Here is a 22,847-nt window from a genome sequence, read left to right as displayed (position 1 = left end):
GCATGGTGAAACGTATAACCCCAAAGGAGTTTGATGAAAGAAGGGCCAAGGGATTATGTTTTGGTTGTGATGAAAAATATTTTCGAGGCCATGTCTGCAAAAAGAAGCAATTGTTTATGATTGAAGTTGGGAATGATGAAGATGAATTTGTGGAGGCCTCTCAAGAACTGCTACCAGTTGATAGTCCAGAGGAGTTTCACATTTCTGTACATGCCATCTCAGGAATCTAATCTTATAAGACCATGAGGGTTAAGGGGGTCATCAAGAAGGTTGCTGTCAACATCCTTATAGATTCTGGAAGCACTCACAACTTCCTGGATCCTGGAATAGCTAAGAGAGCAGGGGTTCATTCTCAGCAAACCAATCCCTTAACCATTGTGGTGGCCGATGGTACTAAAATCTACAGCAAAGCTTTGGTCAAGGACTTGCACTGGACTATGCAGGGTTTTTTTTTTAATTCCGACGTACTTCTACTACCCTTAGGGGGATGTGACATGGTGCTTGGAGTTCAATGGTTGTCAACTTTAGGGCCTGTATTGTGGGATTTCCAGAACCTTCAAATGCAGTTTTCTGTTTTAGAGCAGAAGTTGTTGTTAAAAGGGGATGGCACTACAGATATTCAGCTTGTGGATGCAAAGAAGATGCAGCAAATACTCAACAAAAAGACCTCAGGAGTGTTGGCTCAAATATGTAGTATACAAGCTGTGCCAACTACTGAGGTATTTCCTGATTTACTTTCTACTTTGCATGAGTATGACGATGTTTTTAAGAACCCTAAGGGGTTGCCACCTTTGAGAGCTCACGATCATCAGATTCCTCTTAAAGCCGGCTCTCAACCTCTCAGCATTAGACCATATCGCTACCCTTACATTCAGAAGGATGAGATAGAAAAGATAGTCAAAGAAATGATGGCCACAGGAGTTATTAGGCACAGTGTTTTCCCTTTCTCTTCACCAATTTTGTTGGTCAAAAAGAAGGACAATACATGGAGAATGTGCGTTGATTACAGAGACTTGAACAAGAATACCATCAAAGATAAGTTCCCTATTCCAATAATTGATGAGCTCTTAGATGAATTGCATGGGGCAACATATTTCTCTAAATTGGATTTAAGATCTGGTTACCACCAAATTCGGATGAGCTCTAAAGATATAGAAAAGACAGCTTTCCGTACACATGAAGGTCATTACGAATTCTTAGTCATGCCATTTGGTTTGACAAATGGACCTTCAACTTTTCAAAGCCTCATGAATGATGTGTTCAGGTCTTTCTTGAGGAAATTTGTGCTTGTTTTCTTTGATGACATACTCATTTTCAGTAAAACATGGCCAGACCACTTACACCATGTTTCCCTTACCTTGGCCAAATTGAGGGAACATCAGTTGTTTGCAAAAATGTCCAAATGTGCTTTTGGTCAACAACAAGTGGAATATTTGGGGCATGTGATCAATGCTCAAGGGGTAGCTGCAGACCCAGCTAAAATTGAAAGTATGCTTAACCGGCCTAAATCTCAATCAGTTAAAACTCTCAGGGGATTCCTTGGATTGACTGGTTATTATAGAAGGTTTATCAAGGATTATGGAAAAATTTGTCAACCATTGAATTTATTACTTAGAAAGGATGCTTTTGAGTGGAATCAAGAGGCTGAAGCTGCTTTTCATCAACTCAAACTTGCACTGTCCTCTGCTCCAGTTTTGACGCTACCCAATTATACTAAACCATTTGTATTGGAATGTGATGCATCCGGCAAGGGTGTTAGGGCTGTATTAATGCAGGAAGGACAACCAATAGCCTACTTTAGCAAAGCTTTATCATCTACCAGCTTGGGGTTATCTACTTATGAAAAGGAGTTGTTAGCTTTAGTCATGTCGGTTACCAAGTGGAGGCATTACCTTTTGGGTAGACAATTTATCATTCAAACAGACCACCAAAGTTTGAAGTTTTTGTTGGAACAGCGGGTTACTACTTTAATGCAACAAAAATGGTTATCCAAACTCATGGGGTTTGACTATGAGATTATCTATAAGTCTGGCAAAATCAATGTTGTGGCAGATGCCTTATCCAGAGTGGACGGCGAGCTTCAATCAGCTCCAGAAAAACAAAGATCAATAGCAGCAATGACAGTGGTGTTGTGTCACTGGGTAAAGGAACTCCAAGACAGTTGGATGCAGGACCAGGAGTTACAAAAATTACTAGAGGATTTGCAGCAGGATCCTGCAAGTCATCCCCCTTATGCTTGGCAACATCAGATGCTTTATTACAAATCTAGGTTGGTGGTTGGGAACACTATTTCCCTTAGGCTCAAACTCATTCAAGAACATCATGCCAGTCCAATAGGTGGCCATTCAGGAGGAGAAAGGACTTATCAGAAGATGAAGCAAGCCTTTTATTGGAAAGGCATGAAGCAAGCTATACTACAATTTGTGGCATCCTGTGATATTTGTCAGAGACATAAAAATGAAACTGTGGCTTCTCCTGGGCTACTCCAACCTTTGCCAATTCCTGAAAGGTTGTGGAGTGATATTTCCATGGATTTCATAGAGGGCTTACCCATTTCTTCAGCTAAATCTGTGATATTTGTGGTGGTTGACAGATTGAGCAAATATGCTCACTTTATTTCCCTTGCTCACCCCTATACTGCTTCTACAGTTGCCCAAGCTTTCATGGATAACATTTTCAAGCTTCACGGTATGCCCAGCTCAATTGTGTCAGATAGAGACAAAATTTTTACTAGCACTTTTTGGAAGGAATTGTTCCGACTGCAGGGTACCTCTTTAAACATGAGTACAGCATACCATCCCTAGTCTGATGGTCAGACTAAGGTAGTGAATAGATGTGTGGAAAATTACTTGCGATGTCGGACTAGTGATCGCCCTACAGCTTGGACCAAGTGGCTTTCTTTGGATGAGTGGTGGTATAACAACACTTTTCATGTTTCTACTGGCATCACTCCTTATGAGGCCTTGTATGGTCAAGTTCCCCCAACCTTGGTGCACTATGTTCCTAATGGAACTGCTGTTGCAGCTGCTGAAAACTTGTTACATGACCGTGACACTATCCTTAAATTGCTCAAGGAACGTTTGGCTACCTCACAGCATAGGATGAAACAATTTGCAGACATGCACAGATCAAAGAGGGTTTTTGACGTTGGTGATTGGGTTTTCCTTAAGCTGCAACCTTTTAGGCAGGTCACTGTGGCTTTTCGCAGGAATGCTAAGTTGGCTCCAAAATACTTTGGCCCTATCAGATTACACAAAAGGTGGGACCAGTGGCTTACAAACTGGATCTACCCCCTTCTTCCAAAATCCATCCAGTGTTCTATGTTTCGCTGTTGAAAAAGAAGTTGATCAGTACTGGAGTGGTAGTTCAAAAAGAGCTGCCCTTGACTGGGGACGATGGTCAACTTCAGTTGGAGCCCATTGCTATCTTAGAGCGAAAGTTGGTTAAGAGGAACAATAGGCCTCACATTCTAGTCTTAGTTCAGTGGTCCAACTCCATCCCTGAAGATGCAACTTGGGAGAATTGGCATGACTTGCATCAACGGTTTCCTCATTTTCAACCTTGAGGACAAGGTTGTTTTCAAGGGGGGAGTAATGATAGGAATGGGAGTATACTTGCAATAGTTGTGTTGTTGAGGGAGGCTTTATTGTAATTGTTGTAGAGTGATAGGGTGCTCTGATGTCATTTTGACTATATTTTGTCAGTCGGTTAGTCTGTTAGGGAGGGAGGGGAGATATAAGGAGGTTGTGCAGAGTAGCGAGTGTGTGGTGGATATGTTCGTTTTCTTTCTTCTTCCCGTAATTCTCTCTCTCTCTCTTCCCCATTCTTTTCACCTGTAACTCATTTCCAACAAAAATAAAACTCTGCACTCAATTCTTGAAATACGATTCCAAGACTTGTCACTACACTTATATAGGAAGAACACCATTATTGAAAATGTGATTCCCATTCGTGAATCTCGTGTGTTTACATGCCTCTTGGCCGTGGTACACCTGGCCGAAAATAATTACACTTGGCCGCGTTTAATTAAATCTTGCCGCCAATTATTAAAAACGTGATTTCCATTCGCGAATCTCGTGTGTTTTACATGCCTCTTGGCTGCGACTAATTACATTTTGCAGCAAATAATTACACTTGGACGCGTGAAATTACAACTGGCCGCCAATTATTAAAAGCGTGATTAACATTCGCGAATCTCTTGTGTTTACATAACTCTTGGCCGCTTATAATTGCAACTGGCCGCATATTATTAAAAGCGTGATTCTCATTCGCGAATCTCGTGTGTTTACATGCCTCTTGGCCGCTACTAATTACACTTGGCCGCTTATAATTACACTTGGACGCGTGAAATTACAATTGGCCGCCAATTATTGAAAATGTGATTCTCATTCGCAAATCTCGTGTGTTTACATGTCTCTTGGCCGCGACGAACTACAATTGACCGCTTATAATTACACTTGGCCGTGTGTAATTACAATTGGCCGCCAATTATTGAAAACTTGATTCTCATTCGCGAATCTTGTGTGCCTACATGTCTCTTGGCCGCTTATACTTACACTTGGCCGCGTGTAATTGCAATTGGCCGCTTAAAATAGAAGCGTGGTTCCGTTTCACGCTTTTCAAATAACACCCCACGCGTGTTTCTGTTTCTACGCTTAAAGGAAGGACCGAAGAAGTGAAGAGCTCGATCACTCTTCTCTCTCTCTCCTCTCTGCAAAAATGGCCGGAAAACATTCCTCCTCCATAACACCCCGCACGACTCCTCCTTTTCCTCCTCTCTCTCCTCTTCTACACCATCTCCCTCTTCACATCTCCTTCCGATTCCCTCCCGCTCCGCTCCTCCCCAAACTCTAGCCCCAGCGCCGACTACTCCTTCGTCGCCTCCCTCGAGAAATTCCTCGCCCCTCACCCAAAAACCTCGCGTTCTACTGGATGACACCGTGGCTTCAGCGAGCGAACAAGGCGTGAAGAAGCTGGACGATATGATTTGGAAAACAGAGACCGAAAGGCACTACGGCGATCCGTTTCTTCCTCCTCTTAGGGTTTACGTTTACGAGATGCCGAAGAAGTTCACGTACGATCTGCTGACGTTGTTTCGGAATACGTTCAGAGAGACGTCGAATCTCACTTCGAATGGTAGCCCTGTGCACCGTTTGATCGAACAGGCATGATTCTTGACATCTTCTGAGTCTATTTCTTAACATTATTTCCTTATTGTTAACTGTTTGATTGGGCCTGTGGTAGAATTCCTGTGCATTAGCCGATCAAAATTTCCTGCGGAATCATTGATTGGTTGAATTTTAAGTCGATGCGTTTCGTGAATTTAGTTTCATCGCCTTTAATGCCTTTGAGTAGTTAGTTAGGATGAGCTCGGTTAGTTAAAATTTAATCAGTTAAGTCGAGGCCAAATATTCAAGCTCAATTGGTATTTAAGAGCTTGAGCTCGGTTCGATTACTAAACAAGCCTCTATAAATAAGGCGAGTGCATACATACAAGTCGAGCTACAGTTAACCAGAGTTCGGCTCATTTACTAAATGAACCCTTAACAAGCCTTGAGCTACTTGCGAATGGTTTGTGTGTTTTTAATTTATTTTCTCAGGCTGGTAAGAAATTTCCTTGGGCTATGGATTTTAGAAAAATCCTGGACATTTAGAGATCACTATAGTGTCATTCCAGAATTTTGTTTTTGAAAATGTTAAGTTCGTTGATATTTTAATGGAGTGTGGAGCCTGATAGTATGGTAAAGCAAGGCATGTCTCTCGAATCCAATAACAAAGGGAACAGTAGTATATTCTACACCTAGCTATATACATTTAGGGAGAGGAATGCATTCCGTAGTTCTTCTTTATCATAGGGAAATTGCTGCAGCTATGGTGGCTGAAGCCTTCATGGATGAACCCACATAAATCCAGTGTTCCTTTAAGATTGTGCTTCTGTTTTCTTTTTCTTCTGTATTCTTATCTTCAACATGAAGTTGTGGTAGGTACCAGTTTGTTGATTTACCTCCCAAGTTTGAGAGGTGTGAGAGGACGTGGAGAGATGGCACATGGGTCTCCAGCTATCAGTCAAGCTGCCCAACCTGTGCCATTCGGTGCCATCTGCTGCTACCCACTCGTTGACGGAGGCTTGAGTGCCTCTGGCCTTTTCTCCTTGTGCTTTGCCTATTTATATGCATGTTTTCCATATGAACTTATGGAGAGAGAGAGAGAGAGAGAGAGAGAGAGAGAGAGAGAGAGAGAGAGAGAGACGTCGTAAAACTCCATTGTTTCTGTTTGTATTGAATTTGAGTGATTTCTCCTTGGAGCGGGCCAAACCTAGCCTCTAATATTGCACGGTAGACTGGGTTAGGAAATTGTACATCAAGAAATAAGAATGCCCTGCCACTGCTAATCCATCTCTTCCCTTCAAGCTACAAAATATTTTCCTCACCTTAGGAAGTTAGGATTAAAAGAAAGGACTTGGTAGCTCTTTTAACTGTATATGCCGCCACAAAAAGGTTCCTTGGAGTAAGCGGGGGTCGTGACGGGTGCGGCCGCGCTAGTTCCCCCGGATGTTTGGGTTGTGCAATTGGGTCCATTTAGCGGCCTAGCTATAGGGTTGTTCCTCCGTTATATTAAAAAAAAAGGCCACAAGAAGGTTCCTTGTCTCCTCTGACCAATAATCAATCAGAATCACAGCACTTTTTTTAGTTTTGGCAGTCTAGATGCTTATGACATTTAGAGTTCATTTCCTCATAAGTCATAACAGATCCCTCTTGCCCAAGAAAGTAGCTCAAGAACTGTACCAAGGGCAAATGTTTTCAAATGTTCTAACTTCTAGCCTTACAAAATACTTACAACTTGTTCCTTCCAAACATATTCAAAGTCTATTCTCGATCTTTATTTGCTGCCACGACTTCCTTGAGATCATCCGCGTTATAAACCCGTGTGTTCTCGAGATCCGTCACATGCGAATTACCAACTAAAGAGAAATGTGTACTAGCGCAGGAGAGAGAGAGAAAGAAGGGAATATGAATTTCAATTACATGTCATAAGGAAATAAGCAACCAACAAGCCCAAACCAAAAAAAAAAAAAAAACTAGCAATTTCTGAATTCTGCATTTGAAATAGGTAGTCATTCCATATTTCCATCATTCCAAATTCATCCTTCAAGGTTCAAGTGCAATAATATACGAAGAGAGAGAAATGAAGGGTAATGTATTTGAGTTTTAGAAGAAAAACCGATCAAGTCCCTATCTGTGTAGTGTGTAAGCAAGGGAAGGGGAGACTAAGAGTATACAGTACAAACTGTACAATAGTATGAGAGAGACTAATTCACGGCGCACAGTGAACCAGTCATTTGCGGAGGCATCAAATCACAGCCGTCCGTTTCGACAATCAACGGTCGAGATTTTAATAAAAAAATTCCGGGGAAAAGTTTCAATTCACTTCAGACGCTCCTCCAGAAAAACTTCATTAAAATCCGGACCGTTCAATTCACTTTAGACGTGCGCGATCAGGGCTCCGTAAACTCTTTTTCACATAAACGACCGCAAAGAAGGTTTTTCTCCGGACACTTTACCCTTAAGTTTTATATTATGAACATATACTACTATATCACATTAAAGGTAAAATACTAAAATAGTTAGAAATATTTATAATAGTGGTAAAATTATTCATATATATATATATATATATATATATATATATATATATATATATATATATAAAATAAATATCTCACGGTCTGGTTTGGTTAATTTACGATTTAAAATAAAAATCCACGTCCGGACCGCGAGTCACAATTTTTTAATTTTTTAATCCTTGTCCGGACCAATAATCCACGGTTTCAATCCAAAACGTACGGATCGGTACGTTTCGGACCGATTTTATGGTTCACCGGGTTTTTTGATCAGCCCTAACAAGAACATGCCTATTGTTCATCTAAATTGAGTATAGCAGCGAAAGAATAAATCGAACCGTCTAGTAACTAGCTATTTCCCTCCGAAGTTTCAGCACGAAGCAAGATCTCACACAATGAAAATAATGCTTAGAGAGAAAAGGTTGAAACGGGTCCATGCTTACTTTTAATTGGGCCAGCCCAATTTAAAAGGCCACATAATACCGAATAGATAAAAGGGTTCACATACAACCTCTCCTATTATATACTCACGTTATATAGAACGTTTATTATACGTACATTGTTGCATGGAGGTGGCCGGAAAACAAAGCAGTGGCGAGATGGAGAGTGCGGCGGCGTGGTGGACAGAGAGAGCTCGGAAGATCGGAAACGCGGTGGCGAAGGAAGGTTCCCCTAGTATTTTGTGGTATTCAATAGCCCAATAGCTGTGGGAGTTTGTTTAGTTGTAAATTGTAATCCTTGCATTGGTTTCGGCAAAAGCAGTATGATGAATCAGAGCCGTATCGCCAATGAATTAATAGAGCCCAAGTGAAGCACAAACTTAAGCCCCGTTTGGTTATGGGTCTTGTGGGTTTTCTTTTTCTTGGTGGCACAATTTGGTTTTGGGGGGAGTTTGAATTTTTTTTGGATGGTTTGCTACAGTTTTTTTTTGTTTTTTATTTATTTATTTTGAATTGTCTCTCTTTGTACTATGAAGAATTAAAGTCTGTGTTATGAGGAGTGTGATTGGTTTTTTTACATCCAATTTTGTTATGGATGCCCTCTGTACTTTTAGCCTTGAATTGGATGTTCTCCTGCAATGTACTTGACATCTAGGATGGTTAAATGGTGGACTCTAATAACCCATGCAACATGAATAGTGAAAATTGACCAACTCTTGGTGATTCAGGTGCCACATTGTATAAAAGAATCAACAGAGGGATTGGGACACTTGCTGCCTTAAGTTTTGCACTTCTTATTGAGATCATGGCACGCCACGCTGGCCACATTGGTTGTGCAATCAGTATTGGCTTTTCAGTTTTCCCTACTGGTATGTAATAGGAATTCCATTTTCATATTCTCTCTATTATGATTCCCTGTTTTGTTATCTTTTCCAGAAAGACCAATACAGCATTTCTCCTGGCATCATGTCGATTATAATCACTCATAGCGTTGTTAGATTGGAGTAGTACTGCGAAACACGGAAGAAATCAAAAGTTAAACATTGCTCTAGAAATGACTTCCACAAGACTAAAGTCTAATGATAAGACGAAAGAAATCGATCACTAATAGAGTTTCTTTGCTTCATTATCATCTCATGGTTATAGATCTTCTTTCATACAAAGGAATAACTGACTTCCCCCACCAGGCAAGAAATCAGATACTGATGAATACCTTACATGTGCTAGAGGCATGGGAGAATCATCGTATATTTAACCGTACATATTAATTAGTACTCCACAAGTTTGCAGGTGCTTTTACGACATACGTGAGGTTCATCCCTGGCATGAAGAAGCATTGTGACAATGGATGAATAGTATTTCTTCTGACATTTAATTTGATAACAGTTGGTTCTTATCACGATGACAATGTGTTCCATTTGGCAATCCCACGTATTTACACTATTGCCATTGGATGTGGCATATGCATCATCACAAGTCTCTTGATTCTTCCCAACTGGCCGGTCTGGTGAAGACCTCCTGAAGATTTGGCAAAAGTAATCCAAGGTATGGGTAGCTAGCTGTTTCAATCTGATGACCTTCATAAATCGGTATCCCTATTATAGTAAACAGAGAATTCACTAATTCATGTGTCGAAGTCCAGGGTGACACCTGAAGAACAAAAGGGGAGAAGTGCACGAGTGTGCCAGCAATATTTCCCATCCTTACACTTGTTATTTTTGCTAATCTGACATTTTTGTGCATTTTTGTTAAAGGAAAATAGAATGTGGGAAAAAAGTAGAGCATGCGCACCTTTTCCTTTGTTTCCTCGGAAACATTTAACAATGAAAATGGTGTAAAATATTTTGGGTTTTAAAGGGACGGGGTAAAACATATTGCCAGTTTGGAAAGAACAAATCTCTCCCTTTCTGTCTTCTTATCAATGATGAGCCATAGATTGATAAAGGTCAGTATTACTGCAATGAAATTTGCGTAGAAGCTGAAACTTCTTTATGAGAAATTTATGCTTCGTCTTTAATGTTATATTTCCTGTATCTTAACACGGTTTAGAGACTTTTATGGCTCATAAAGTCTGCAGGATGACAGAGTGAAAATGCATAGTCCCTGATGACCTCACAGGTATTGATACATAAGTACATTTTGACCCCATTCAATTTTTGGGTATATTTTTGCTTTGACTGAATCATGAGTAAGTTACGGTTGGGCTTCAAGACAATGCGCTGAAGAACTTTCACCTGCACTAGCTACACTTGACCAAACAAATTCTTTCTGGCACTTGGTTTCTAAATCTAGCAGCAGGATCCTCACAAACAAGATTATTCTATCCATTAGGTTCCCTTTATACATAATGACACGGCCTAAAAATATTGCAGCATGTGTAGAAGAATATTTTCAAGTACCAGATACGAAAGATGCGAGCAAATCCTCAAAAACTACTGCTCTGGAGAAAAGCTACAAAGAAAATTTTCAATGTAATTCAACAGAGGAATCCTTGGTATGATTTTAGTTGGTTTTGCTCATATGCCTCATAGTTATCCTCCAAATAAATATGAAAACCAGAGAACAGAAGTTTTATTCTCTCTCTGACCTAATACTCACAGAGTTGACAGGCTACATTCGCTAGCTGGGAACCTCGCCATTCGAGATATTGTTATCCTTGGAAGCAATATGTGCATTTGGGAACTGTTCTAAGGCGTCTAGCATACACTGCTTTTGCTTTACATGGTTGTTTAGAATCTCATGTTCAGGTACGTATCGCAAATCTTCACATGCTTTACTGGGGAGTTTAGCATTGGGGGCCGTGGAGATGTTCATTTAGTGTGCAAATAATTTTAGGTTAAAGGCACATAGAACAAAATCATGTGTAAAATAAACTAGCTTAATGCATCCCTTCAATCAGTTGGTTGGCCTCATTGCTTTCCATAGTGCCAGATTTCGGTTGACAAATAAACTACCTGTATCGACAAAAACCCCATCAGAGCATCTTTGGCTCCTCCATAAAGAACTTATTTATTGGTGGTTTCAAAAAGTAGAAAAACCTAAAAGGACATTTATTCTTGTCCTTAACGTTTGATAATCGCCATTTTAAAAAACTTATTTATAAGTCCAAATTTCTTTGATCATCTTTACGTTTTTCTTTATCTGGTGTAGAACCTGTCTTCTGGTGACCTGTGGTCCAAAAGAAGCCTGTATAAGCAGGATTTTTGGATGTTACTTATAACATCAATATATAAAGTGTTGACAGACCCATTGATCATATCTGCATATATCCAGTTGAGTTTGAAGTTCTGGAGTGGGATTCTAATATTGTATGCCACAATTTTCCCATTTCTGGTGTTTTAGGCTCCTCAGACGGTTCGAGCGTTGTTTAAAGAACCTTGCGAACACGTGGCAGAAGAAATAGTAAAAGTCCTTTCGGAACTAGCAGAAACCATAAAGAAGCATCACCATTTCTCAGCCCACATTTCAGATCACCTTCATGAAGCTCTGGAAGAACTTGATGCCTCCATTAAGACTCAACCTCAGCTCTTTCTCACTTCCAACCCAACAAAAACTGAAGCAGCCAAGCCTTCTGGATTTTTGGGTCGCAAATACAGGGGCCAGAACAGCTGAAGATAATGAACAGAACGACTAATAAGACTGATCACACGACTTGAATTCTCTGAGGCACTTCCATTTTCCGCTTTTGTTTCGCTGCTGATTGAGACCGTGGCTCGGCTTGACCTTGTGATAGAAGAAGTGGAAGAGTTGGCGTAGGTTGCGCATTTTAAGGAGTTCCATGAAGAAGATGACAGCATAGAAATCAAGGTTGATGAGGGTTCCAGTGAAAATCCCGAGGGCTGCAAAGATATCCAGATACTGACAGGCAATCTGGTTACTGAAAATTTGCAATTTCTGCTGTCAAAGCTGAACAGGAGTGACAAATAAATTTGTTGCTATTGGGTTAAATAGCAGCTTTGTCACATTTTTTGCTACATAATCTCAAATCTAAAGACACTTTCAACCGATTTGTTACATTTTTTGCAGCAAGAATTAGTGGGGTGCCTTTGGTTTTTCATTGCTTGTTTATCTTCATCTAGTACCAAATAAGTCCTACAGAAACAATTTTTCTTACTGGGATGGCACCGAGCAGCTGCTCTAAATAACTTTTATTGGAAGATAAGGGATTTCCCTTTGAATCTTTTCCTTCCATGATATTTGGATCATTAAATTTAGCTTGTCATCAAAATCACCATGGTAAAATAATTATATAAACACTTAATTAGTTGTACTGAGGACGACAATAACACTGTTACAAAGAAAAGGGTCATCAAGAATTCCTCGGAATAGAGTCTAATGTATAATGCCCCAGCCTTCCAGTTCTATACAAATTAAGTAACTTGGCAGCAACCTTGGTGCGAGCCTGTGTGTCTACAAGCACCTTAAAAGCTTTCTGCAATTCTGAAAATTGTGCCTCAATAAGTTCCACTAAATCCTTTCCAGCTTCCGGATTACCAGGAAAAGATGAAACCGTCTCAAAGAGAGTACGACGAACATCATGCACCACAAAATCCTGTGAACAATTGCGAATGTAGTTATCAGATGAAGATCGAGATAAAAGGAGCTATAAAATTTACCCGAAACAAATAGCAACAAACCAAATGACATTTCGTTTGAGGGGGGAAACAAAAATACGAAGCCCTAGTTTGCTATGAAAGATACTGATGTAAACTTGGAAGAGCAAAATTAGCCAAGAGAAGGCAATTTAGGGGGAAACAGGGAACAAAGTATTCAGTTCGAGACACATCCTAATGTAGTTCGAAGAAAAGTGCTTCCAATTTTCAAAAGCATACTATCACAAGAAAAAAAAAATTCATATAAACTACTGAAATTTACACGATAGATTTATTTATTTATTTTATCGGCAACATGATAGATTATTAGATTGATAGATGATTATTTGCACCTGGGTATGATCTGTTGCATACTGCTTCCGTCTCTTGTCCAACTCGGAGTCACTTGAAGTTTCCATTCCATCAACTGTTATTTTTTCACTATGATTCATTGACAATTTTGCCCATTTCTTATATTCATCACTCAAGTTGTGGATTGCAAGAAAATATTGAGCTAGTTCTGATTCCCCAATTAAGCAGTCATTAATAGCTCCTGCATTACAAATCAGGCACGTGAGCTGAGCTGCTCGAAGGTTAAATATCATTTTTGTTTGACCAATCCCAAATGACCCTGTCAGCTCATAAAACAAGATTTTCAGTTTTCTGCATTATCATACCTGTTAAAGCAAGTTTGGAGTACACCTCAGCATCAGGAATCATAGGAGGCAGTACCCCAGGGGTGTCCAGGACATAGATGTTTGGATGGCTACCAATCTGGAAATGAAAATCACCAAACAATTTACATGATGAACAGTGAAAATACAGAGGAGGGAATTGAAGAAAATAGACATGCTGAAAAACTTCAGCATCTAAAGGTATATAATGATGGCATATAGTATCTTTTGAAATTCCTTGGCAACCAACCAAACCATCATGGGGAACAAAAAAACCACACTATGAATACCAAGGATCTTAGTCAGCCCGCAACCACAAGTCCAGTCTAGTGCTAGTAACTGTCATATTGGCTTATTCAAGTGTGTGAACATGATTCCAAAAGGAGTTCTAGAAAATGGTAAAAGCCAGAAGATTACACACCTTCAGGCTGCTGATATCTTTCGTCTCCCCTGGCAACGGACTCACGGTTGCATGTTTCAACTTTCCTTTCTCTTATATAAAAAAGAATCCCACCAAATTATAATCACAGCAAATCCATTTTGAAGGGAAACTAGTTCTTTCAAATCAGAATTGAATTTGACAAAAACCAACAACTAATGGAATTTCACAAGGTTGAAGCACCTGCAGCGCTAATGCGGCCAATTTGATGCAAGGCGTTAGCAAGGGCTGACTTGCCTACATTTGGAATCCCAAGAAGCATTACTGTTATGGTATGGTTTGCATGATCAGTCCTCGTCAATTCTCGAACCCGAGCTTGTAAAAAGTTCAGGAACTGTAAATATTTGACATCCAAACTAAATTTGATAAGCTAAGATTGAATTAGGAGAATCCACTACAAGAAAACCTCAAGCATTATTCTCTTCTCATGTATGAAAGCTATTTTTGAACTTCTCAATGTTGACACACTGTTCATGGTAGAGTCAAATTGTCACAGACCAAAAGTGACCCTGTCAAGTTAACTCCCTATCCAACCAGAAGGAGAAAAACAGTCTTAAATTAGTATCTACGAGCCTTATTTTGGACTTGTTCAGAAGTTAATGCAATTTTTAGCACAACTGGTGACTAATTGGTCTTTGGAATATTTCAATCAGGGTTTTTGGGACTTCTCATCCCTGTGTTGTTTTGGTTGGTTGGTTATAAAATGCTCCATTTACCAAAAAAAAAACTGGTGACTCCCTGCCGAGAATGAGAAATCATGGAAACAGGTTATTTGAAGAAAACACATTCATTGCACATTTCATATTAAATATAATAGACTCGAATGAGAAACACTGTTAGAATTCCCTAGAGGAACCCAGCTCCACGTTGAAATGCATTTTCAAAGAGATTTTGGGGTTACCTCCTTAACATGCTCCTTATTATGGGCATTAACTTCATAAGAAATCAAGTTTTGTTGTTCGAAGTATGCTCTCCACACCTGTAAGGGAATGCAAGATGAAAAAGCTATCAGACAAAAGTGAATCTGTCAAGTCAATGGTCTGAAAGTTCATGCAACTACAGTAGATGAATTCTTTTATATCAATAAAATGTTACCTGAGGCGTACACAAATAAATTCCATACCATAGACATCGTTTAGAACCAAGCATTTAATTACAAATGGTAGCATAGGGTGACTAAAGGAGGCAGTACAAATTTTTTTTTTTGGTAACTAGGAGGCAGTACATTTGCATACTTCATGTTCATTCATCTCTTAAATGTGCTGATTCTTGCAAGTGGCAACTTATTTTAAATGGATCAGAACAGGGAACTTAATAATACCAAGACCTGGTAGGAAAAAACGACCCCAAAACCCAAGTACACTTATTATTGAACCTACTTCTTCCATATTATTTGGGTGACGCTTTATAGATTCACTGTTCAAACAATATATGAAATTATGAATAGGTTTTCGCCTAATTACCTCCTATTATAACCAATAGTTCAGTAAATCAACCTTCCTACCGACGTTAAGAAATAAGGTATATAAGACAAACACAAAACAACCTTCAATTGCGGGCGACTTGCTAGGTCCATCTTGTTCAAGAGTATGATGTGCCTCAAAGAATGTGGGAAGTTTCTCAACAGCTCGTATTCCGAGGACAATGGAACCTGAAAAAATTCATAATAATAAGATAGAAATCCATATACGTAGGTTACCTAAAAGCAAAAGAAAAAGAGTGCTTTAAAATCCACTGAAGACCGGGAATCAAAAAACAGAAAGAAACAATAAAACTGAAGGATCCCAATATCTCTCCTCTTCAACTCCACTAACTACAATGTTCCTAAACATCCATTAAAGACCATGACTAGTGGGCGCCGAGTAACTTTAACAAATTAACCCATCACAAAAACAGTTGAATTAAATGGTTTCACGCAAACTAGCACAAAACACATCCACTCAGGCATTTCATCAAGCACCCGCTTTGCCACTAAACCTGTCAACCAAATTAAAAAAGCAAAACTAGAAACGAGTTCGAATAACACGCACCCTTGCGTCTCTGACTTCAACGACCAGATCAACCAACGGAATCCGCTCCATAATTGCCCTAGTTGCCGCCGCCATGTGAGGGGTGTACCAACTCGACCCTCTCTTTCCCGCCACTTTCTTGACGGCAGCACCTAACTTTTGAACGTAGCCAGCCGTTGCAGCCATTGGCTTAGTATACCCACTAATTCGAAAGGAATAAACTGGTTTAAAACGGTCTTCCAACTAGAGTATTAAACTGTATGCCTCGAGTGTTGGCTATATCTATATCGCTCGAATAAAGACCATAAAGTACTACTAATTGTAAAGTAAACGAGAGCCGAGCTTGTTCGACAAAAGCTCGACTCGTTAAGGCTCGAACTAGCTCAAGTTTTTGGCTCGTTTAATAAATGAGCCGAGGTCGAGCTGGACAAAACTCTGTTCTGCAGGTTTACAGGCCTAGCCTCTGGCTCTGAGCGTTGGCTATATCTATATCGCTTTAATAGAGTACCACTACGAGTAAAGTTTTATTTTTCAGTCACACAACAGAAATAGGCAATTCCTGGGGCTGTGGTTACTGACTATGCAGTATAAAGTTTGCAACTTATCAGGAATGGATGACCTTTGTGACTTCTATTTCTATAATAACAATACTAATAGAACCCTAATTGGACCCCGTTGGTGGACGGTGGGAACCAATAGTAAACTGACCTGGACGTTGCAATTAGCACAAAAAACTATTCAGACGGTAACCCCAATCTCATGAGTTTCTAGTGCTAGATCTAGAAAATGGAGAGCTATTCAGAACAAGTGCACTGGGCGTGTCAAATTTTTATGTCGTCGCGATGACCAAATTTGCTGTTAAATATGGGAAAAGTCATTCTCGTGCCAAATTTATGAAGTAATTTTGCACCAACGAGTAACTCTCCAAGCACCTGTATCTTTATAGGATTCATTTAATGGAGCGTCTATCTACGAAAGGAAATTACTTTGGATGTGAGTTCGAAATGCGAAAGCAGCCTTGTGAATTTTTTCTCAAAATAGTATATGCTCCATTAAATCAAATTGTGAAGAGTTATAGACCTTAAAGATTTTCTGCGATTTTGCATCACAGCTCTGGAGTTTTGAAAAGCCAACAGTTCAATGCATGAACCAATGGGGACTTCTAATGGATAAATGGTTGTGTTTGGATCAAGGATTTGTGGAGGGACTTACACGCATAAAGAAAAGGATAACGGATATATAAATCCGGTTAAAAAAAAATTATAACTCGGGTGTCTGGGCTAGCTTACGCACACCTCAACCAAATCCGGGTATTGCCATATCCGGCTTCCATCTCCCTCTGTCAAACAGGCTATAAAGATAAAGAAGAAAACCAAAAGAAATGTATTTGTTTCTCCCTTAGTTACTTTTCATTGGTAAGCTAAATCCTTTGGATCCATGATCCAAGCACAGCCTGGTGGTCCTAGATTTCCCCAAGGCAGAGCATATATAAAATGCAGCAAACCTCCACTATTTCATGAACTTGTTTTCTTATCTTTTATTACTGAAAACTAATTCTCATCATTAACAGGTGGAGCATAAGATCAAAAACCATTTCTTCCATGAAATCATCCTGCTAGAGTCAAAGCAAAGAAAATAGACTTCAATTTCTTTTCTTCTCTGTACACTCAGAGTTGAGAGACTCTTTTTATCTTCCCCAGGCAGTTATCTTTAGGCCTTTGATGAGGTAAATACATCAAACCACACCCGGGATTATACCGTTCAAGCCTGTATGGTGATAGAAAAGATCTCAGTAAGTACATATGTCAATATCTCTCTTGTTTAGCAACAAATGTAACCGAAAGTGAAAAAATGGAATCACTTACTCATAATTAAGAAGAAAATAATGTAGAAAAATAGCAATTTCTAGCTTCGCAAGGTCATTCCCGGGGCACATCCTGCTTCCTGCTCCAAAGGGGAAATAAGTTCCTGCCTTGGGAGTAAGTCCCTATTCACAATACAAATCTCCTTAGAAATATGCAGAATATCCTGGACAATGTGTTAAACATGTTATGTTTATGCTGTGTTTGAGTCATTGATTTGAGGAGGGGAATTTAACCAACAGAATGGAAAGCAACAGGAAAAAAGAAAAGAATTTGTTTAGCTTCTCCCCTTTATTATCTTTGTATATTTTCCTTTGTTTCAATAAAATACCCCCACAAATCCCTGATCCAAACACAACGTAAATAAGTGAATTAGGAAGAAGTTTGTAGTGTTCAACTTACATCCCATCTTGAAGGATTAAATTCCTTTGGGTCAGGGTAGATCTCAGGGTCATGATGAATATTTCTGAACCAGACCAAAACTCTCCACCCTTTGGGAATGGTATAACCTGAAAACAATTGACTAATATTTAGCTCGGCGAATGACAGTACTTGGCTACCATTTGTAGCAAATAATTGTGTTTCACAGCAATCATTCAGAAAAAATCAACTACTCTGTATTTATTAGTCTACTCATTTCCGAAAACAAAAGCAATGCATTATTTGAATTGAGGCATTCTACAAATGTGCACTTTCCATTTTACATGCACTCTAAAATACTCCAGCATCATACTTTGGAAATAGAATCCAGGAAAATTCAGAACCATTAACTAACCACTTATGTTGACATCTGCTTTTGCCTCCCTGAAGACAACAAACGAAAATGTTACCACACGGAGCGTTTCATCAATCACCTTCAAGAGAAAGGAACAAATGCAAGTTAAAGAATAGAAGAAGGCTAAAAATTGGTTGTTTCCTTGTGAAATCAACTTATTAGTAGCTCAAAAGGCACAAAGTGAAAATTTGTCATGTACCTTCGATAGATAATCCATTTGGCGTACTTCCTTGAGTGTCAACCCATTCTGTGTAGGTGGCCTATTCCTTACTATTGCTTCTTGCTCTGCCTACAATTTAGAACCACTACATTCAGGAAGCATACTTCAACCCAATGACTCCTTGATATTACTACAATAACTATATCATCAAATTGGCAAGGATAAAAAAGAATTGCATAGATAAAAGACGAAAATTAAAAACAAAAAGGACATTTTAAACTTCATGAGGTGATTGCAGTTCGAGTTATCTATTCAAATCTCCCAATTAAGAACCTCGTCTATTGTAATTTAGGAACTTGTGCTAAAGTTTTACTCCTACCATACAATGTACAAACAGGAAAAAAATGGAAAGAAAAATTGCAAATGTTGACAAGTTCCGAATGTTTGACAAGTGTTGAGAATACCGTAGAATTATGTGGTGCAGGTTTAAAAACAATAACATTTGCTAAGCACTCAAACTAAATTGCTGGAACATTTGAAGATTGCACTTGATTTGTCCAATCACTACTCAACTAGTTCGTTTAACATTTTGTTGAACATAGAAACTAATGTAAATACAGAAGTTTTATGGAAAAAAAAAAAAATCATCGACAATGATGTGGCGGGAAATTTTGTTATATTGTGAGCCATATCTTTGGTTGAATATAAAACACAACACCACAAAACCGTTACACATTGATGATATGTGTCAAGGGCAAGATGGGCTCCATTACCTTGGCTTTCTGAAATATTTCTGGGTGCTTCTGAAGAAAGACGGTAGCCCACATTGTAATGTGGCCAGAAGATTCATGACCAGCATTTAGATACATCACTAGTATATCAATGATTTCCTCGTCATCCAATCTTCTTCCATTCTCATCTTCAGTATCCAGTAGAGCCTCCATCATGTCTTTCTTCAGTGTTGGTTGGGTGTCCTTTCTGCGTTCTCTTCGGTTATCCACTATCGTTTGAAAGATAGCCACAAGGTTTTTGCGCGCCTGGAATTTAGTTATCCTTAGATCCCAAATTGAAAAGCCAATATAGAGGGATAACAAAGGAGAGAGATAATCAAAAGAAGTTTTCAGTTCATTTCTTATCAAAAGAGTCATAAATTCAGTGTCTTGAGTAAGAAATGCTTGAGGTTGTGTTTAGGCCATGATTTCGGGGACGGATTCACTCAAGACATAATAGCTTCTTCACTTAGTTTATCTTTCCAATCTGTTTCCTTTACCGTTTCTTCTCCTTGTATAGATCCCTCCACAAATCAATGGTCCAAACACTGCCTAAAAGGCTCTAATTCAAGAGCACAATTTGTGAAATTTGGGTCATTTGACAAATGAACAGAAATACTATGCCAGAGGAACTCATGGATCTCTTCTCATAATGAATGAAGAAGTACCTTCCCTGGATATGTATCTAAAGTGGCGTAACACATTTTTCCCATATTCATGGAAATACTTGCAAAATAGCCAGAATTAAACCACTAGAAAACCACATATATTAACAAACAGAAAAGGGAAAACCTCACCTTGAGTGCTTTATAGTAAGCAAATCCAGGAAGATTAATTGCCATGGCTCGAACTCCATAATTAAGTGTTGTGTACTCCTTCTCTAAGGCCTCCATCACTTGGTCACTCCCCGAGCTTAGAAAAATGTGCATAATTATCCTGAAAGTGAGCCTCCGAAGTTCAGTTAAGAACTCTATTTGCCCCATTCCAGCCCATTTTTCCAAGTCCAACTTCACATTTTCTTCAATGTACCCAACGTAAATGGACAAGGCCTCATGACCATTGACTGGTGCTGCAGTTAACCGGCGGAGGCGTTTGTGCTCCTCATATGTGATGCTACCGATGAATGATTTCCTCCCAATGAGTTTCAAAGTGGAGCTAGGCCAACCGGGCTTGAAATATTCATCGTCAGTTAAGACTCTCTTGCATGCTTCGGGTACTGTAACGATGATACTCGGATTACCAAACATTAAGGTTTTGTATAATCCACTGGGTCCAAATCTGCATTTTCGTATTTCCCGGTTAATGTAAAGGCATGAAGGCAAAACTAAGAACGTTTAATATTATTAATATCAAATAATACAACAGCACAATTACAATTTTTTTTTGTCAAATATCAGAAAAGGTCAATCGTCCAAAATTTTCCGAAGTTGAGATAAATTTGACATCAACAAACACTGCTCTCCAACCATAGAGTCAAATTGTATAAAAATGTAACAAACGGCTGTTTTTTAAATAAAAAAAAAAAAAAAAAAGGTCAAAACTTGAATTTGGCACGAGGCTTCAAAATTGAACCAAATGAGAAGGTTGCCAAATCCGCGTGGGATTTGGTATCACAATTGGCATGCGGTTGGATTACAAGAGGAGGCAAATATTGCCATTTTCAGTTGTTTTTAGTTAATACAACCAAAACAAGTTCACATGACTAGTTTAAAGTCGTCTTTTTTTTTCGTAATCCATAACCAATCCCACCAGTCACAACCTTAGGTCGCATTGCTGCACTGTATACCGACGTACACGACGGGAGTACAATTCTTTTATTCCAACAACGATAAAAGTTGGGAAAATTAATAAAGCCTCCAAAACACTTTGGATAGCGCTTGGCGTGGGGTGGATCCATCTCAAAATGATACTTATTTGAAACTGGTAGGACCCATCTCAATGCACGTAGTGATCGATGAGGGCCCACCAAGAAATTCTTCATTGTCGTTTCCTATAATAATGTACTCCTAATAAAGTACTACAAGGCAAAAAATAAAAGCCAAAGGCTGGATCAGAACTCAGATTTTAGTACAATATTGTGTATAGAATAATACTATAGAGGATCAGGTTGGAGATATTACAGTGAAAATGACAAAAGTCGCCTGCTCTTGTCTCGATTGAATCATTTGGTGTCGTTTACTATTTAATTGTGTAAACAAGTAAATTCACATCTCTCAACCATTTTAGAAATCTATTTAAACTGATGTGTCATCACGTTTCTCAAAATTTGGTTATGCTAATTTTTATTAATACACTTTCACACATATTAATACATATTTTTTCGGATATTAATGCGCATTTTATTGCTCAGTCTCTTAGGGTGAATGTTATCATTTTCTCTCAAAATTAAATCGTACTCTAGTTTTGTATAGGAGTCTCATCTTGTGTGGGACCAACATGCTTGGGAGGGCCCATACCCTCGTGTGATGGGTGAAATAGTGGCCCCGAAAACATGAAGGAAAAAAAATTGCCCTTTCTAGAAGAGTCTATTCCTATTTTGGTAATTAATTTCCAGTGGGCCCATTCATTGTAGAACACTATTTTCGCAATCCGCAAAAAGGAATCGGAATCGGATATGTTTAACCCAATACCCCTAAGCTTCTGCAGAGGATTGATAACTTAAACAACAACGGATCAGTTTCGATTTTTAAGATTAGGCCGCAAAAAAGTATTTTCGTGTGAATTAGAACTGGATTGCTTGCTTTGACAGGATCAGAGAAGGAATCAATGGAGATGCCATAAATTGCCTAGGCACCTCTGGCTATGCAACAAAAAACTACCAGTAAAGACCAATACTGTTATTGAGCATTTTGTTTCAACGAGGGTCAATTTGACCCATTTGGACGGTACAGAGCACTCGTTAGCAAAGATCTTCTCCATAAATGAAATTCAAAATTGCCGAAATACACCATATTCTCTGGGTTATTGCCAAGGAAAAGAATCTCAATTGGACGAGAGAGAGAGAGAGAGAGAGAGAGAGAGAGAGAGAGAGAGAGAGAGAGAACCTGGAAACAAAGGAGGAGATGAAGGAATCAGGGTTACATGACTTGAAGGCTCTGAGGAAAGACCACATATTGCCAATCAAAGGCCAACCCATATCACCGGGAGGCAGAGAGAAGCGTTTTTCACCCAACTTAGACTCATAGAGCCAGCAATTCACACTCCTGAGCAACCACTTCAACCCCACTAGACCACCAAAAATGGCCACAAACAACCCCCAACTAAACCCCCAGTAGTTCTCCATTTTGTGGGCCTGGAATTCTATTGTGTTCAATGGAGTGTTTTAAGAGAATGTTTTGAGAGAAAATTAGAGAGAGACAAGAGAAAGACCCCACACACACACATCTGCTGTCCCTTTTCCAATCCCACGGTAACCGTTATATCAATAAGAGACCGCACTAAAGATAGGTAGATTACCTTTTTACAGTACATTTTATGTGGAACCTATTTTGAGTTCTAAAAAAAT

The 22,847-nt window shown here is 39.2% G+C and overlaps 4 protein-coding genes across 5 annotated transcripts; 2 read left to right on the top strand and 2 right to left on the bottom strand.

Annotated features, from left to right (window-relative positions):
* The first annotated feature begins 2,808 nt into the window (after positions 1-2,808).
* On the top strand, positions 2,809-3,565 carry LOC131332555 (uncharacterized). Its single transcript, XM_058366864.1, has 3 exons — positions 2,809-2,822; positions 2,867-3,188; positions 3,248-3,565. The coding sequence occupies exons 1-3, from the start codon at positions 2,809-2,811 to the stop codon at positions 3,563-3,565; spliced, it is 654 nt and encodes a 217-aa protein (XP_058222847.1).
* A 6,592-nt stretch (positions 3,566-10,157) lies between these two features.
* On the top strand, positions 10,158-12,068 carry LOC131334170 (aluminum-activated malate transporter 14-like; the record flags this gene model as incomplete). The annotated part of the gene is given in 4 exon segments (XM_058369070.1): positions 10,158-10,179; positions 10,434-10,555; positions 10,671-10,808; positions 11,404-12,068. Coding segments are annotated over 4 exon segments (696 nt in total), but the record flags the coding sequence as incomplete, so codon positions are not given.
* Positions 12,069-12,295: 227 nt separating this feature from the next.
* On the bottom strand, positions 12,296-16,987 carry LOC131334168 (DAR GTPase 2, mitochondrial-like). Of its 2 annotated transcripts, XM_058369063.1 has the most exons (8): positions 15,797-16,987; positions 15,313-15,417; positions 14,668-14,745; positions 13,950-14,100; positions 13,749-13,819; positions 13,331-13,427; positions 13,007-13,206; positions 12,296-12,613 (listed from the first exon to the last, which is right to left on the bottom strand). In XM_058369063.1, exons 1-8 carry the CDS (start codon positions 15,959-15,961, stop codon positions 12,371-12,373), a joined length of 1,110 nt encoding a protein of 369 aa, XP_058225046.1. In that variant the 5' UTR covers positions 15,962-16,987; the 3' UTR covers positions 12,296-12,370. The 2 variants fall into 2 exon arrangements, with proteins under 2 accessions (XP_058225046.1, XP_058225047.1); XM_058369064.1 differs by lacking the exons at positions 13,749-13,819; positions 13,950-14,100.
* A 148-nt stretch (positions 16,988-17,135) lies between these two features.
* On the bottom strand, positions 17,136-22,731 carry LOC131334167 (ent-kaurenoic acid oxidase 2-like). The gene is made up of 8 exons (XM_058369062.1): positions 22,387-22,731; positions 20,140-20,620; positions 19,346-19,609; positions 18,612-18,701; positions 18,413-18,491; positions 18,040-18,146; positions 17,641-17,762; positions 17,136-17,542 (listed from the first exon to the last, which is right to left on the bottom strand). The coding sequence occupies exons 1-8, from the start codon at positions 22,623-22,625 to the stop codon at positions 17,443-17,445; spliced, it is 1,482 nt and encodes a 493-aa protein (XP_058225045.1). The 5' UTR covers positions 22,626-22,731; the 3' UTR covers positions 17,136-17,442.
* Between the last annotated feature and the right edge of the window lie 116 nt (positions 22,732-22,847).

This window comes from Rhododendron vialii, chromosome 7a, assembly GCF_030253575.1.
Source record: "Rhododendron vialii isolate Sample 1 chromosome 7a, ASM3025357v1".
Lineage (NCBI taxonomy): Eukaryota > Viridiplantae > Streptophyta > Magnoliopsida > Ericales > Ericaceae > Rhododendron > Rhododendron vialii.
Note: the sequence above shows the minus strand (reverse complement) of the source record. Positions and strands in the feature narration are given on the sequence as shown.

Excerpts from the sequence above, each read along its gene's own strand:
- LOC131334167 (XM_058369062.1), bottom strand. The coding sequence starts at position 22,625 with ATGGAGAACTACTGGGGGTTTAGTTGGGGGTTGTTTGTGGCCATTTTT. Across the intron at positions 18,702-19,345 it reads AAATATTTCAGAAAGCCAAG|GCAGAGCAAGAAGCAATAGT; the intron begins GTAATGGAGCCC and ends TCTAAATTGTAG. Across the intron at positions 18,147-18,412 it reads AGCAGATGTCAACATAAGTG|GTTATACCATTCCCAAAGGG; the intron begins GTTAGTTAATGG and ends AATTGTTTTCAG.
- LOC131334168 (XM_058369063.1), bottom strand. The coding sequence starts at position 15,961 with ATGGCTGCAACGGCTGGCTACGTTCAAAAGTTAGGTGCTGCCGTCAAG. Across the intron at positions 14,101-14,667 it reads ATAAGGAGCATGTTAAGGAG|TTCCTGAACTTTTTACAAGC; the intron begins GTAACCCCAAAA and ends AAATATTTACAG. Across the intron at positions 12,614-13,006 it reads ATGCAACAGATCATACCCAG|GATTTTGTGGTGCATGATGT; the intron begins GTGCAAATAATC and ends AATTGTTCACAG.
- LOC131332555 (XM_058366864.1), top strand. Across the intron at positions 3,189-3,247 it reads AGCTGCAACCTTTTAGGCAG|ATTACACAAAAGGTGGGACC; the intron begins GTCACTGTGGCT and ends TGGCCCTATCAG.